Source organism: Nerophis lumbriciformis, linkage group LG11 (assembly GCF_033978685.3).
Source record: "Nerophis lumbriciformis linkage group LG11, RoL_Nlum_v2.1, whole genome shotgun sequence".
NCBI lineage: Eukaryota > Metazoa > Chordata > Actinopteri > Syngnathiformes > Syngnathidae > Nerophis > Nerophis lumbriciformis.
The window spans coordinates 4,806,929-4,824,247 of NC_084558.2; the positions used below are offsets into that span (position 1 = coordinate 4,806,929).

Genomic DNA, 17,319 nt, shown 5'->3' on the forward strand with positions numbered 1-17,319 from the left:
ATATTAGTCTGTGGTTAAAAGGACTTGAAAGGACTCGAAACTCAAAATGCAGGACTTAGGACTTGACTTGAGACTTTCCAGTCTTGACTTTGGACTTGACTCGGGGCTTGCCTGTCTTGACTCGGGACTTGACTCGGACTTGAGGGCAAAGACTTGAGACTTACTTGTGACTTGCAAAACAATGACTTGGTCCCACCTCTGATTCCTAGTAGGGCTGCGAATCTTTGGGTGTCCCATGATTCGATTCAATATCGATTCTTGGGGTCAGGGTTTGATTATAAATCGATTTTTTTCGATTCAACGCGATTCTCGATTCAAAAACGATATTTTTCCGATTCAAAACGATTCTCTATTCATTCAATACATAGGATTTCAGCAGGATCGACCCCAGTCTGCTGACATGCAAGCAGAGTAGTAGATTTTTGTAAAAAGCTTTTATAATTGTAAAGGACAATGTTTTATCAACTGATTGCAATAATGTACATTTGTTTCAACTATTAAATGAACCAAAAATATGACTTATTTTGTCTTTGTGAAAATATTGGACACAAAATATTTAATTTTTAATTTTTTTTTTATAAATGTCTAATGATAATGTCAATGAGGGATTTTTAATCACTGCTATGTTGAAATAGTTACTAATATTGATACTGTGGTTGATATTATTGTTTTGTTGGATTGATTAATTAAAACGAAAATAAAAAAATCGATTTTTGAAAAATGAGAATCGATACTGAATCGTACAACGTGAGAATGGCGAATGGAATTCGAATCGATTTTTTTCTCACACCCCTAATTCCTAGTCATTATTGTCTAGTCTGGGGCTACATGAGTGCTGCCGGCACAATGTAGTTGTGGTTCATTAAAAGAAAAACTAGGCCACATAGTGATGCTTACACTAAATTTGGACACATTATTCACCTGCGTTGCCAACAATTTAGGCCAGTGAGATTCTGTGGTAGTGGTACACGGGCTCCATCTAGTGGTATGCCCAAAAAAAATCCCTTGATTAAAGTACAGTGTTTTACTTTCCTATTATCAAACACAGTGTTACTGTTCAAACTGTGTAATGTTACAGTGGGCAAAATATTAAATATAATTGTTGAATAATTAAAAACTCTGGAACGATCTCCCTCTCCATGTGAGACAGGCCCCTTCTTTGGCTATTTTTAAGACCCTTCTTAAAACCCATTTTTATTCACTGGCTTTTAACCCAGCATGAGACTTTGAACTGTTTTTAACTTTTAAACTGTTTTTATCTAACAAACTGTTCTTAGGGTAATTTATATTTGCTTTTTAAATGTGTATTTTTATTTCTGTTTTAAATGTTATTTTTTTAGTCTGTCCTTTGCCTCCATTTCATTGTGGTGTACAGCCCTTTGTTTTTCAACTGTGCTTGTCTTTAAAGGGCTTTATAAATAAAGTTGGCATGGTATGGTAATAAAACCCTTTGCCTTGTTTTTAATGAATACTTGGGCCTACTACGCTACTGTATGTCAATGGTTGTATTTGGTGAAAAAAAGTTTGAGAACCACTGATTTAAGTTAAAGTTAAAGTACCAATGATTGTCACACACACACTAGGTGTGGTGAGATTATCTTTTGCATTTGACCCATTACCCTCCCCCCCCGGGAGGTGAGGGGAGCAGTGAGCAGCAGCGGTGGCCGCGCCCGGGAATCATTTTTGGTGATTTTACCCCCAATTCCAACCATTGATGCTGAGTGCCGAGCAGGGAGGTAATGGGTCCCATTTTTATAGTCCTTGGTATGACTCGGCCGGGGTTTGAACTCACGACCTACCCATCTCAGGGCACAAAACACTTGTACCTCAAATCAACGTCCCCTGCTGAAATGAATTTAAATCAATGCTTGGTCCCCAAAACAGCACAATTTTAAAATGTAACATGTCTTTTAAAAAGAAAAACTTTTATATAAGAAATCATGTAGTAATCCCAAAACCCCTAATTCCAACCCTTAATGCTGAGTGCCAAGTAGGGAGGTAATGGGTCCCATTTTTATAGTCTTTGGTATGACTCGGCCGGGGTTTGAACTCACGACCTACCGACATTTAGACCAAAATTGTGATGCTGACCCCTTTTCAGTGACTAGTAAATTGATAGATGCTGTACACAGACTACTCTAAAATACCTTAGGACGATAAGATGCTTGCTGAAAGCTCCTTGTGTGGCAGCATGGCTGTTTGAAAGACATATTCAGTATCCGTCGTAGATACAACTGTATCTACGACGGATACTGCAATACAAAATAGTCTCTCTCTTTTTGATGAAATAACATTAGAGGAACTATTACAGCGTGTAAGTGGGATAAAACAAACAACATGTTTACTTGACCCACTTCCTGGGAAACTTATCAAGGAGCTTTTTGTATTATTAGGTCCATCAGTGCTAAATATTATAAACTTATCACTTTCCTCTGGCACTGTTCCCCTAGCATTCAAGAAAGCGGTTATTCATCCTCTGCTCAAAAGACCTAACCTTGATCCTGACCTCATGGTAAACTACCGACCGGTGTCCCACCTTCCCTTTATTTCGAAAATCCTCGAAAAAATTGTCGCACAGCAGCTAAATGAACACTTAGTGTCTAACAATCTCTGTGAACCTTTTCAATCCGGTTTCAGGGCAAATCACTCTACGGAGACAGCCCTCGCAAAAATGACTAATGATCTACTGCTAACGATGGATTCTGATGCGTCATCTATGTTGCTGCTTCTTGATCTTAGCGCTGCTTTCGATACCGTCGATCATAATATTTTATTAGAGCGTATCAAAACACGTATTGGTATGTCAGACTTAGCTTTGTCGTGGTTTAACTCTTATCTTACTGACAGGATGCAATGCGTCTCCCATAATAATGTGACTTCGGACTATGTTAAGGTAACGTGCGGAGTTCCTCAGGGTTCGGTTCTTGGCCCTGCACTCTTTAGTATTTACATGCTGCCGCTAGGCGACATCATACGCAAATACGGTGTTAGCTTTCACTGTTATGCTGATGACACCCAACTCTACATGCCCCTAAAGCTGACCAACACGCCGGATTGTAGTCAGCTGGAGGCGTGTCTTAATGAAATTAAACAATGGATGTCCGCTAACTTCTTGCAACTCAACGCCAAGAAAACGGAAATGCTGATTATCGGTCCTGCTAAACACCGACATTTATTTAATAATACCACCTTAACATTTGACAACCAAACAATTACACAAGGCGAATCAGTAAAGAATCTGGGTATTATCTTCGACCCAACTCTCTCGTTTGAATCACACATTAAGAGTGTTACTAAAACGGCCTTCTTTTATCTCCGTAATATCGCTAAAATTCGTTCTATTTTATCCACTAGCGACGCTGAGATCATTATTCATGCGTTCGTTACGTCTCGTCTCGACTACTGTAACGTATTATTTTCGGGTCTCCCTATGTCTAGCATTAAAAAATTACAGTTGGTACAAAATGCGGCTGCTAGACTTTTGACAAGAACAAGAAAGTTTGATCATATTACGCCTATACTGGCTCACCTGCACTGGCTTCCTGTGCACTTAAGATGTGACTTTAAGGTTTTACTACTTACGTATAAAATACTACACGGTCTAGCTCCGTCCTATCTTGTCGATTGCATTGTACCATATGTCCCGGCAAGAAATCTGCGTTCAAAGAACTCCGGCTTATTAGTGATTCCCAGAGCCCCAAAAAAAAAGTCTGCGGGCTATAGAGCGTTTTCTATTCGGGCTCCAGTACTATGGAATGCCCTCCCGGTAACAATTAGAGATGCTACCTCAGTAGAAGCATTTAAGTCCCATCTTAAAACTCATTTGTATACTCTAGCCTTTAAATAGCCCCCCTGTTAGACCAGTTGATCTGCCGTTTCTTTTCTTTTCTCCTCTGCTCCCCTTTTCCTTGAGGGGGGGGGGGGCACAGGTCCGGTGGCCATGGATGAAGTGCTGGCTGTCCAGAGTCGGGACCCGGGGTGGACCGCTCGCCTGTGCATCGGCTGGGAACATCTCTGCGCTGCTGACCCGTCTCCGCTCGGGATGGTGTCCTGCTGGCCCCACTATGGACTGGACTCTTACTATTATGTTGGATCCACTATGGACTGGACTCTCACAATATTATGTCAGACCCACTCGACATCCATTGCTTTCGGTCTCCCCTAGAGGGGGGGGGTTACCCACATATGCGGTCCTCTCCAAGGTTTCTCATAGTCATTCACATCGACGTCCCACTGGGGTGAGTTTTTCCTTGCCCGTATGTGGGCTTTGTACCGAGGATGTCGTTGTGGCTTGTGCAGCCCTTTGAGACACTTGTGATTTAGGGCTATATAAATAAAGATTGATTGATTGATATTTTTGGAAGGGGTCTAAATGTGACTCTCGACCAATAAGAGAACGCCTCCAAAATATCCTATGAGAAAAGTCTTTTTGTCCTGCTTTCTCTGGATCATGGTTACACTTTTATTCTGCGTCAAGTCTGAGGCGGATCAGCTGACGTGCTCCCAGACTGTCCCTGAGGTGACGAGGGAGGCGGCGGCGGAGGAGGAGGCGGCGGAGGTCCCGCCCAGCCTGGTGCCGGTGGTCGGGGAGTCCTTCTGCAAGTGCGTCCAAGAAGAGGAGCTGAGACCAGGCTCGGGCATCACCACAGAATGCCTGTGCGGCGAGGAGGACCACGGTCAGGAGAGCACGAGTGACCTGGTCTCAGTGGGCGGCCCTAAATAACAAACATGTCGCTCTCAGGCTTCCATTGGGTGTGGGACGGCAACGTCAAGTCGTCAGGCGCCTTCCTCAGCTGCGATGACAGGAAGGTGAGTTTCCACTCGGACTACAGCTGCGGCACCGCCGCCATCCGAGGCACCAGGGAGCTGAGCGACGGGCAACACTTCTGGGAAGTCAAGATGACGTCCCCCGTCTATGGAACGGACATGGTACACAGGAAGCGGCGATTGCAAACAATATGCCGGCTTTTTTCCACGTCTGATTTGCATTGTTCGCATAGATGGTGGGAGTAGGAACCTCCGAGGTCAACCTGGAGAAATTCAAATATAACTTTGGAAGCCTGCTGGGTCACGATGAAGACAGCTGGGGGCTCTCCTACACAGGTGAGAATCCTACATCTACAAACACCAAAACCAGTGAAGTTGGCACGTTGTGTAAATGCTGAATAAAAACAGAATACAATGATTTGCAAATCATATTCAACTTATATTCAATTGAATAGACTGCAAAGACAAGATACTTAACTTTATTTTTTGCAAATATTAGCTCATTTGGAATTTGACGCCTGTAACATGTTTCAAAAAAGCTGGCACAAGCGGCAAAAAAGACTGAGAAAGTTGAGGAATGCTCATCAAACACTTATTTGGAACATCCCACAGGTGAACAGGCTAAATTGGGAACAGGTGGGTGCCATGATTGGGTATAAAAGCAGCTTCCATGAAATGCTCAGTCATTCACAAACAAGGATTGGGTGAGGGTCATCACTTTGCATACTTGCCAACCCTCCCGGATTTTCCGGGAGACTCCCGAAATTCAGCGCCTCTCCCGAAAACCTCCCGGGACAAATTTTCTCCCGAAATTCAGGCGGACCTGAGTGACGTGTCAACAGCCTGTTTTCACGTCCACTTTCCCACAATATAAACAGCGTGCCTGCCCAATGACGTTATAACTGTAGAATGATCGAGGGCGAGTTCTTGGTTTCTTATGTGGGTTTATTGTTAGGCAGTTTCATTAACGTCCTCCCAGCGCGGCAGCAACACACAACAACAGCAGTCATATTTTCGTCTACCGTAAAGCAGTTCGTCTGCCGTAAACAGCAATGTTGTGACACTCTTAAACAGGACAATACTGCCATCTACTGTACATGCATATGTGACAATAACATCTAGGGCTTTTAGAGAGTGCAGTGCACAACTGCGCACACAACAAGGAGACGAAGCAGAATGCATCATCAGAGAGGGTGTTCAGCATGGTTAGAAAAAATAGTGACAGAGAATAGAACAAGGATGGACAATTCAACCCTTAACTCAACAATGAGTAGATGAGTGTTGTGTGTGTATATGTGTAAATAAATGAACACTGAAATTCAAGTATTTCTCTTATATATATATATAATATACATTTATATATATATAGCTAGAATTCACTGAAAGTCAAGTATTTCTTATATATATATATATATATATATATATATGAAATTCTTGACTTGGTGAATTCTAGCTGTAAATATACTCCTCCCCTTTTAACCACGCCCACCCCACCCCACCTCCCGAAATCGGAGGTCTCAAGGTTGGCAAGTATGTCACTTTGTCAACAAATGCGTGAGCAAATTGTCGAACAGTTTAAGAACAACATTTCTCAACCAGCTATTGCAAATCATTTAGGGATTTCACCATCTATGGTCTGTAATATCATCAAAAAGTTCAGAGAATCTGGAGAAATCAATGCACGTAAGCGATTATATTACGTACCTTCGATCCCTCAGGGGGTACTGCATCAAAAAGCGTGTGTGTAAAGGATATCACCACGTGGGCTCTTTAACACTATAGAAAACCCCTGCCAGCAACTACAGTTGGTCTCTACATTTGTAAGTGCAAATTAAAACTCTACTATGCAAAGTGAAAGCCATTTATCAACAACACCCAGAAACGCCGCCGGTTTCGCTGGGCCCGAGCTCATCTAAGATGGACTGCTGCAAAGTGGAAAAGAGTTCTGTGGTCTGATGAGTCCACATTTCAAATGGTTTTTGGAAACTGTGGACGTCGTGTCCTCCGGACCAAAGAGGAAAAGAACCATCCGGATTGTTGTAGACGCAAAGTTCAAAAGCCAGCATCTGTGATGGTATGGGGGTGTATTAGTGCCCAAGACGTGGGTAACTTACACATCTGTGAAGGCACCATTAATGCTGAAAGGTACATACAGGTTTTGGAGCAACGTTATCATGGACGCCCCTGCTTATTTATTAAGACAATGCCAAGCCACATTCTTGCTCGTGTTACAACAGCCTGGCTTCATAGTAAAAGAGTGCGGGTTCTAAACTGGCCTGCCTGTAGTCCAGACCTGTCTCCCATTGAAAATGTGTGGCGCATTATGAAGCCTAAAATACCACAACTGTTGAACAACTTAAGCGGTACATCAAGCAAGATTGGGAAATAATTCCACCTGAAAAGCTTCATAAATTGGTCTCCTCAGTTCCCAAATGTTTACTGAGTGTTGTTCAAAGGAAAGGCCATGTAACACAGTGGTAAAAATGCCCCTGTGCCAACTTTTTTGCAAAGTGTTGTTGCCATTAAATTCTAAGTTAACGATTTGTTTTATTTTATTATATTTTAAAATTACGTTTCTCAGTTCAAACATTAAATATATTGTCTTTGCAGTCTGTTCAATTGAATATACGTTGAAAAGGATTTGCAAATCATTGTATTACATTTTTATTTACGAATTACACAATGTGCCAACTTGACTGGTTTTGTACCGTAAAGTGCTGGCATGCTCGCGTAGACGTTTGCATCGTTCTTCAAGATTCTGTCTTCTTCAAAGGTCTCTTCCAGCACAAAGGAAACAAAACCAAGTTCTCCTCGCAGTTCGGCCAAGGCTCCATCATTGGAATGCACCTGGACACCTGGCACGGTACTTTGACCTTCTACAAAAATCGGCGATGCATAGGTGAGTGGTCTTCCAGGGGACTTTATAAAATTACACTTTATTGACCCTTATTTCAGGAATTACTGTTACAGCAGCAATGGTCCAAAAAGTGTTACATTTTATATATACAGTACAGGCCAAAAGTTTGCACACACCTTCAATGTGTTTTCTTTATTTTCATGACTATTTACATTGTAGATTGTCACTGAAGGCATCACAACTATGAATGAACACATGTGGAGTTATGGACTTAACAAAAAAAAGGTGAAATAACTAAAAACATGTTTTGTATTCTAGTTTCTTCAAAATAGCCACCCTGTGCTCCGATTACTGCTTTGCACACTCTTGGCATTCTCTTGATGAGCTTCAAGAGGTAGTCACCTGAAAGGATTTTCACTTCACAGGTGTCATTGTTTTGATGCCTTCAGTGACAATCTACAATGTAAATAAAGAAAACACATTGCAATGAGGTGTGTGCGTGTGTAAAAGTGAATTTCTGTGAAATATGATTCTTATCGATAAATGAAAAATTGTCATTGTTAGAGGAAACACAAACTTGCAGGTGAAATTCTAAATATGTTTTTAACACGATTAGAGCCCTCGAGACAGCAATTATCCCCCTTATTCAATCAATCAATCAATCAATCTTTATTTATATAGCCCTAAATCACAAGTGTCTCAAAGGGCTGCACAAGCCACAACGACATCCTCGGTACAAAGCCCACATAAGGGCAAGGAAAAACTCACCCCAGTGGGACGTCGATGTGAATGACTATGAGAAACCTTGGAGAGGACCACATATGTGGGTAACCCCCCCCCCCCTCTAGGGGAGACCGAAAGCAATGGATGTCGAGTGGGTCTGACATAATATTGTGAGAGTCCAGTCCATAGTGGATCCAACATAATAGTAAGAGTCCAGTCCATAGTGGGGCCAGCAGGACACCATCCCGAGCGGAGACGGGTCAGCAGCGCAGAGATGTTCCCTGCCGATGCACAGGCGAGCGGTCCACCCCGGGTCCCGACTCTGGACAGCCAGCACTTCATCCATGGCCACCGGACCTGTGCCCCCCCCTCAAGGAAAAGGGGAGCAGAGGAGAAAAGAAAAGAAACGGCAGATCAACTAGTCTAACAGGGGGGCTATTTAAAGGCTAGAGTATACAAATGAGTTTTAAGATGGGACTTAAATGCTTCTACTGAGGTAGCATCTCTAATTGTTACCGGGAGGGCATTCCATAGTACTGGAGCCCGAATAGAAAACGCTCTATAGCCCGCAGACTTTTTTTGGGCTCTGGGAATCACTAATAAGCCGGAGTTCTTTGAACGCAGATTTCTTGCCGGGACATATGGTACAATGCAATCGACAAGATAGGACGGAGCTAGACCGTGTAGTATTTTATACGTAAGTAGTAAAACCTTAAAGTCACATCTTAAGTGCACAGGAAGCCAGTGCAGGTGAGCCAGTATAGGCGTAATATGATCAAACTTTCTTGTTCTTGTCAAAAGTCTAGCAGCCGCATTTTGTACCAACTGTAATTTTTTAATGCTAGACATAGGGAGCCCCGAAAATAATACGTTACAGTAATCGAGACGAGACGTAACGAACGCATGAATAATGATCTCAGCGTCGCTAGTGGATAAAATAGAACGAATTTTAGCGATATTACGGAGATGAAAGAAGGCCGTTTTAGTAACACTCTTAATGTGTGACTCAAAGGAGAGAGTTGGGTGGAAGATAATACCCAGATTCTTTACTGATTCGCCTTGTGTAATTGTTTGGTTGTCAAATGTTAAGGTGGTATTATTAAATAAATGTCGGTGTTTAGCAGGACCGATAATCAGCATTTCCGTTTTCTTGGCGTTGAGTTGCAAGAAGTTAGCGGACATCCATTGTTTAATTTCATTAAGACACGCCTCCAGCTGACTACAATCCGGCGTGTTGGTCAGCTTTAGGGGCATGTAGAGTTGGGTGTCATCAGCATAGCAATGAAAGCTAACACCGTATTTGCGTATGATGTCGCCTAGCGGCAGCATGTAAATACTACAGAGTGCAGGGCCAAGAACCGAACCCTGAGGAACTCCGCACGTTACCTTAACATAGTCTGAGGTCACATTATTATGGGAGACGCATTGCATCCTGTCAGTAAGATAAGAGTTAAACCACGACAAAGCTAAGTCTGACATACCAATACGTGTTTTGATACGCTCTAATAAAATATTATGATCGACGGTATCGAAAGCAGCGCTAAGATCAAGAAGCAGCAACATAGATGACACATCAGAATCCATCGTTAGCAGTAGATCATTAGTCATTTTTGCGAGGGCTGTCTCCGTAGAGTGATTTGCCCTGAAACCGGATTGAAAAGGTTCACAGAGATTGTTAGACACTAAGTGTTCATTTAGCTGCTGTGCGACAATTTTTTTCGAGGATTTTCGAAATAAAGGGAAGGTGGGACACCGGTCGGTAGTTTACCATGAGGTCAGGATCAAGGTTAGGTCTTTTGAGCAGAGGATGAATAACCGCTTTCTTAAATGCTAGGGGAACAGTGCCAGAGGAAAGTGATAAGTTTATAATATTTAGCACTGATGGACCTAATAATACAAAAAGCTCCTTGATAAGTTTCCCAGGAAGTGGGTCAAGTTAACATGTTGTTTGTTTTATCCCACTTACACGCTGTAATAGTTCCTCTAATGTTATTTCATCAAAAAGAGAGAGACTATTTTGTATTGCAGTATCCGTCGTAGATACATTATTATATTATTGGCACCTTTACACTCATCCCTCTCCACATCTGGCTTTAAATATTGCGGCTTCATAACATCCAGTATTTAAAAAAATAAAAAAAAAACATTTTTGGACTGAATTAAGCATTTTCATGCACAAAATGGTTCAATAAATTAAAAATATCAACACTACAGTAGTACTGTATTGGCCACTAGGGGAACCCAAACCAATAAAGATGCACTGTTCAGTATTGTGGCCACTGATTGGCTCAGCCTCAGACAGCATTATAATATTGGATGAAAATAGTGTAAAATTGTGACTAAAGGGTGTTATTTAACGTCTAACACAGTGGTTGTCAAACTTTTTTGACCAAGTATCGCCTGAGAAAACATTTGGCCCCCCAAGTATCACCTTTAAAATACAGTAGAGTAGTGGGCCTAAGTATTTATTAAAAACAAGGCAGAGGTTTTATTTAACTAATATATTTTAGATTTTGGCCACTGCAACATTACACACAATTCGAACAGTAACACTGCGTTTTAATATTTTAATGGATGGATGGATGGATAACACTGTACTTAAATGAGTCAAATCTTCAGCATACCACTAGATGGAGCCCACGTGCCAGTTTGAGAATCACTGGTCTCGACCCTGGTGATGAAAACTGTGTTGAGAAGGCCTACTGTATAGTAGACATACTAGAAAATAAGACCAATACCGTACTGTAATACATTTTGTGAAGTGAAGTGAATCATATTTATATAGCGCTTTTCTCTAGTGACTCAAAGCGCTTTACATAGTGAAACCCAATATCTAAGTGACATTTAAACCAGTGTGGGTGGCACTGTGAGCAGGTGGGTAAAGTGTCTTGCCCGAGGACACAACAGCAGTGACTAGGATGGCGGGAGCGGGGATCGAACCTGGAACCCTCAAGTTGCTGGCACGGCCACTCTACCAACTGAGCTACACCGCCCTGATTTAAGACATACTGTACAATAACGTGGCGGGGCGCCATAGTTCGGTTGGTAGAGTGGCCGTGTCAGCAACTTGAGGGTTCCAGGTTCGATCCCCGCTTCGGCCATCCTAGTCACTGCCGTTGTGTCCTTGGGCAAGATACTTTACCCACCTGCTCCCAGTGCCACCCACACTGGTTTAAATGTAACTTAGATATTGGGTTTCACTATGTAAATTGCTTTGAGTCACTAGAGAAAAGCGCTATATAAATATTCACTTCACTTCACTTCGTCACACACACTAGAACACTAACCTGTGAAAATATAGCAACTTCTTTAATGACCTGCTGTGCAATACAGTATCTTACATTTAAGGTAATCTAGCCATTTTATGCTTGAAGAAGATACATTTATATACAAACCCTGTTTCCATACGAGTTGGGAAATTGTGTTAGATGTAAATATAAACGAATACAATGATTTGCAAATCCTTTTCAACCCATATTCAATTGAATGCACTACAAAGACAACATATTTGATGTTCAAACTCATAAACTTAGAATTTCATGGCTGCAACACGTGCCAAAGTAGTTACATGACCTTTCCTTTTAACAACACTCAGTAAACGTTTGGGGAACTGAGGAGACACATTTTTGAAGCTTCTCAGGTGGAATTCTTTCCCATTCTTGCTTGATGTACAGCTTAAGTTGTTCAACAGTTGTGGTATTTTAGGCTTCATAATGCGCCACACATTTTCAATGGGAGACAGGTCTGGACTAGAGGCAAGCCAGTCTAGTACCCGCACTCTTTTACTATGAAGCCACGTTGATGTAACACGTGGCTTGGCATTCTCTTGTTGAAATAAGCAGGGGCGTCCATAGTAACGTTGCTTGGATGGCAACATATGTTGCTCCAAAACCTGTATGTACCTTTCAGCATTAATGGCGCCTTCACAGATGTGTAAGTTACCCATGTCTTGGGCACTAATACACCCCCATGCCATCACAGATGCTAGCTTTTCAATTTTGCGCCTATAACAATCCGGATGGTTCTTTTCCTCTTTGGTCCGGAGGACACGACGTCCACAGTTTCCAAAAACAATTTGAAATGTGGACTCGTCAGACCACAGAACCCTTTTCCACTTTGTATCAGTTCATCTTGGATGCGCTCAGGCCCAGCGAAGCCGACGGCGCTTCTGGGTGTTGTTGATAAACGGTTTTCGCCTTGCATAGGAGAGTTTTAACTTGCACTTACAGATGTAGCGACCAACTGTAGTTACTGACAGTGGGTTTCTGAAGTGTTCCTGAGCCCATGTGGAGATATCCTTTTATACACTGATGTCGCTTGTTGATGCAGTACAGCCTGAGGGATCGAAGGTCACGGGCTTAGCTGCTTACGTGCAGTGATTTCTCCAGATTCTCTGAATCCTTTGATGATATTACGGACCGTAGATGGTGAAATCCCTAAATTCCTTGCAATGGCTGGTTGAGAAAGGTTTTTCTTAAACTGTTCAACAATTTGCTCACGCATTTGTTGACAAAGTGGTGACCCTCGCCCCATCCTTGTTTGTGAATGACTGAGCATTTCATGGAATCTACTTTTACACCCAATCATGGCACCCACCTGTTCCCAATTTGCCTGTTCACCTGTGGGATGTTCCAAATAAGTGTTTGATGAGCATTCCTCAACTTTATCAGTATTTATTTCCGCCTTTCCCAACTTCTTTGTCACGTGTTGCTGGCATCAAATTCTAAAGTTAATGATTATTTGCAAAAAAAAAAAAAAATGTTTATCAGTTTGAACATCAAATATGTTGTCTTTGTTGCATATTCAACTGAATATGGGTTGAAAATGATTTGCAAATCATTGTATTCTGTTTATATTTACATCTAACACAATTTCCCAACTCATATGGAAACGGGGTTTGTATATATAAATATATGCAGATTGTTCACTTATAAAAACAGAGGACGTGTAATGACTTTTTTTTTTTTTTTTAAACGTGTTAAAGTAAAGAATCAAAACTTGAAACGTGAAGTGGGGATTGTGATGCAGGTTCTGTACAAGGATAACAAATATTGTTACATTAGAGCAGTACAGGTAAAAGCCAGTAAATTAGAATATTTTGAAAAACTTGATTTATTTCAGTAATTGCATTCAAAAGGTGTAACTTGTACATTATATTTATTCATTGCACACAGACTGATGCATTCAAATGTTTATTTCATTTAACTTTGATGATTTGAAGTGGCAACAAATGAAAATCCAAAATTCCGTGTGTCACAAAATTAGAATATTACTTAAGGCTAATACAAAAAAGGGATTTTTAGAAATGTTGGCCAACTGAAAAGTATGAAAATGAAAAATATGAGCATGTACAATACTCAATACTTGGTTGGAGCTCCTTTTGCCTCAATTACTGCGTTAATGCGGCGTGGCATGGAGTCGATGAGTTTCTGGCACTGCTCAGGTGTTATGAGAGCCCAGGTTGCTCTGATAGTGGCCTTCAACTCTTCTGCGTTTTTGGGTCTGGCATTCTGCATCTTCCTTTTCACAATACCCCACAGATTTTCTATGGGGCTAAGGTCAGGGGAGTTGGCGGGCCAATTTAGAACAGAAATACTATGGTCCGTAAACCAGGCACGGGTAGATTTTGCGCTGTGTGCAGGCGCCAAGTCCTGTTGGAACTTGAAATCTCCATCTCCATAGAGCAGGTCAGCAGCAGGAAGCATGAAGTGCTCTAAAACTTGCTGGTAGACGGCTGCGTTGACCCTGGATCTCAGGAAACAGAGTGGACCGACACCAGCAGATGACATGGCACCCCAAACCATCACTGATGGTGGAAACTTTACACTAGACTTCAGGCAACGTGGATCCTGTGCCTCTCCTGTCTTCCTCTAGACTCTGGGACCTCGATTTCCAAAGGAAATGCAAAATTTGCATGGTTGGGTGATGGTTTGGGTTGCCATGTCATCTGCTGGTGTCGGTCCACTCTGTTTCCTGAGATCCAGGGTCAACGCAGCCGTCTACCAGCAAGTTTTAGAGCACTTCATGCTTCCTGCTGCTGACCTGCTCTATGGAGATGGAGATTTCAAGTTCCAACAGGACTTGGCGCCTGCACACAGCGCAAAATCTACCCGTGCCTGGTTTACGGACCATGGTATTTCTGTTCTAAATTGGCCCGCCAACTCCCCTGACCTTAGCCCCATAGAAAATCTGTAGGGTATTGTGAAAAGGAAGATGCAGAATGCCAGACCCAAAAACGCAGAAGAGTTGAAGGCCACTATCAGAGCAACCTGGGCTCTCATAACACCTGAGCAGTGCCAGAAACTCATCGACTCCATGCCACGCCGCATTAACGCAGCAATTGAGGCAAAAGGAGCTCCAACCAAGTATTGAGTATTGTACATGCTCATATTTTTCATTTTCATACTTTTCAGTTGGCCAACATTTCTAAAAATCCCTTTTTTGTATTAGCCTTAAGTAATATTCTAATTTTGTGACACACGGAATTTTGGATTTTCATTTGTTGCCACTTCAAATCATCAAAATTAAATGAAATAAACATTTGAATGCATCAGTCTGTGTGCAATGAATAAATATAATGTACAAGTTACACCTTTTGAATGCAATTACTGAAATAAATCAAGTTTTTCAAAATATTCTAATTTACTGGCTTTTACCTGTATGTGCGGTGTACTTTTGCAATGGCCACCATGGATGTAGAAGTATTACAGTAGTACCTCAACTTACAAGCTTAATTGGTTATGGGACTTAACTTAAAACACTTGTATGTCAAATCAATGGAAATCCATGTAATTGGTGTCGGGCCCCCAAAACGCCACCATTTTGGTATTAACATACCCTTTAAAAAGAAAAAAACAAAATAAATATTGTATGCAAACAATACAATAGAATGTGCTACTAATAACTACAGTAGTTTGATCAAGTAATTTTAATATTGTACAGCATTCACCTTGAAGAGAAGACTTCTAAGGAATCTCTTTTCAGCTGCTTTTCTGTCAAACACGACATCAGCAGCTTTTTTCATACTTTCCTTGATAAATGTACTGCATTTAGATAATTGAACATTGTTGGCTGGCACGTGTGCACAGGTGTGGCTGCCACCAGGCTGCAGAACAAGAAGTTGTACCCCATGGTGTGCTCCACGGCAGCCAAGAGCAGCATGAAGGTGATCCGCGCCTGTTACACGCCCACCTCCTTGCAGTACCTCTGCTGCACGCGGCTTCGCCAAATGTTCCCCGCCTGCCCTGACATAGCAGCTGCTCTGGAGTTACCGCCGGGGCTGTGCACCCTCCTGCGCTCGCAGCTCGGCTGGGTCTTCGCCATCTCCAACACCGTCGCAAGCGCCAGCAGCAGCAGCAGCATGGAAGCTTCTGAGCGACACAGCGACGACACACGCCCCCCCAGTCCGCTCCCTGACGTCGCCCTTCAGCCGTGTCCCTGTTCTACGTCCTCTTGTACTTGCCGCTGCCCCCCGACGCCCCCTAGCTGCGGCTACGACAGCTGCGGCTCTGAGCCAGAAGATTACCAGAGCAAACGATGCCGATGGACATAAAGTTAAAGTACCAATGATTGTCTCACACACACTAGGTGTGGTGAAATTATCCTCTGCATTTGACCCATCACCCTTGTTCACCCGCTGGGAGGTGAGGGGAGCAGTGAGCAGCAGCAGCGGTGGCCGCGCCCGGGAATCATTTTGGTGATTTAACCCCCAATTCCAACCCTTGATGCTGAGTGCCAAGCAGGGAGGTAATGGGTCCCATTTTTATAGTCTTTGGTATGACTCGGCCCGGGGTTTGAACTCACGACCTACATGAACTGCACCTTTTAAACTCTGTTGGAACTAAGACGGTCAATCTTATGTTTATGGCACATCTGAACTTGCAATGTCAAATACTAGCTACCAGTTTGACCCGAATATAAGACGACCCAAAAAATATTTTTAAGAAAAAAAAAATGTGACAGGAAGAAAAGCTCACTTTCTTGGAGATACGTCGTGGCTGCCGGTGGGTTTGCGGTTTTAAAAAAAATATTTTTTTCTAAGGGAATAGACCGTCTTATATCCGGGTCAATACGGTTATAGCTAGGCCACATCTTCATGTTTTGTAATAATTGTACAGTATAAGGCGTACTTGACAGTTTATACCAAAAACTAAGAAAATCAAAAGCTTTTTGATACTATACTTTTTGTATCTGACAAGTTTGTTATCAACTTTCTTACTCAGGCAATCCAAGAAAATAAAAGCCTAAAGGCCTACTGAAACCCACTACAACCGACCACGCAGTCTGATAGTTTATATATCAATGATGAAATCTTAACATTGCAATACATGCCAATACGGCTAGCTTGCTAAAATGCAATTTTAAATATCTTGCTGAAAACGTCTCGGTGTGATGACGTCAGCGCGTGACGTCACGAATTGTGGAGGACATTTTGGGACAGCATGGTGGCCAGCTATTAAGTTGTCTGTTTTCATCGCAAAATTCCACAGTATTCTGGACATCTGTGTTGGTGAATCTTTTGCAATTTGTTCAATGAACAATGGAGACAGCAAAGAAGAAAGCTGTAGGTGTGAAGCGGTGTATTGCGGCAGGTGTTGTGCCGGATAACGCACCCCCGCCGTAGAATGCACCCCTTGACTGTTGTGCCGGATAACACAGCCGGTGTTTCATTGTTTACATTCCCGGAAGATGACAGTCAAGCTTTACCATTGGCCTGTGGAGAACTGGGACAACAGAGACTCTTACCAGGAGGACTTTGAGTTGGATGCGCAGACGCGGTACCGTGAGTACGCATGCAGCTGCGGCTTCCAAACATTTGATCGCTTGCACGTACATAACTTTGGGGAAATATATGTGCTGTATGAACTTTGGGGAGGTGAACGGTACTTTGGGCTGTGGGATTGAGTGTGTTGTGCAGGTGTTTGAGTTGTATTGGCGGGTTATATGGACGGGAGGGGGGAGGTGTTTGTTAT

The 17,319-nt window shown here is 42.4% G+C and overlaps 1 protein-coding gene across 2 annotated transcripts in view; it reads left to right on the forward strand.

Moving 5' to 3' along the window:
• Positions 1–16,869, forward strand: part of spsb3b (splA/ryanodine receptor domain and SOCS box containing 3b) — a 34,811-nt gene extending 17,942 nt beyond the window's left edge. For both annotated transcript variants that reach the window (XM_061967666.2, XM_061967665.2), the window contains 5 exons: positions 4,478–4,676; positions 4,742–4,929; positions 5,001–5,103; positions 7,541–7,666; positions 15,436–16,869. In XM_061967666.2, the coding sequence (XP_061823650.1) occupies positions 4,478–4,676; positions 4,742–4,929; positions 5,001–5,103; positions 7,541–7,666; positions 15,436–15,899 (1,080 nt within the window). In that variant the 3' untranslated portion in view covers positions 15,900–16,869. The remainder of the gene's footprint in view (positions 1–4,477; positions 4,677–4,741; positions 4,930–5,000; positions 5,104–7,540; positions 7,667–15,435) is intronic.
• Positions 16,870–17,319: the final 450 nt, after the last annotated feature.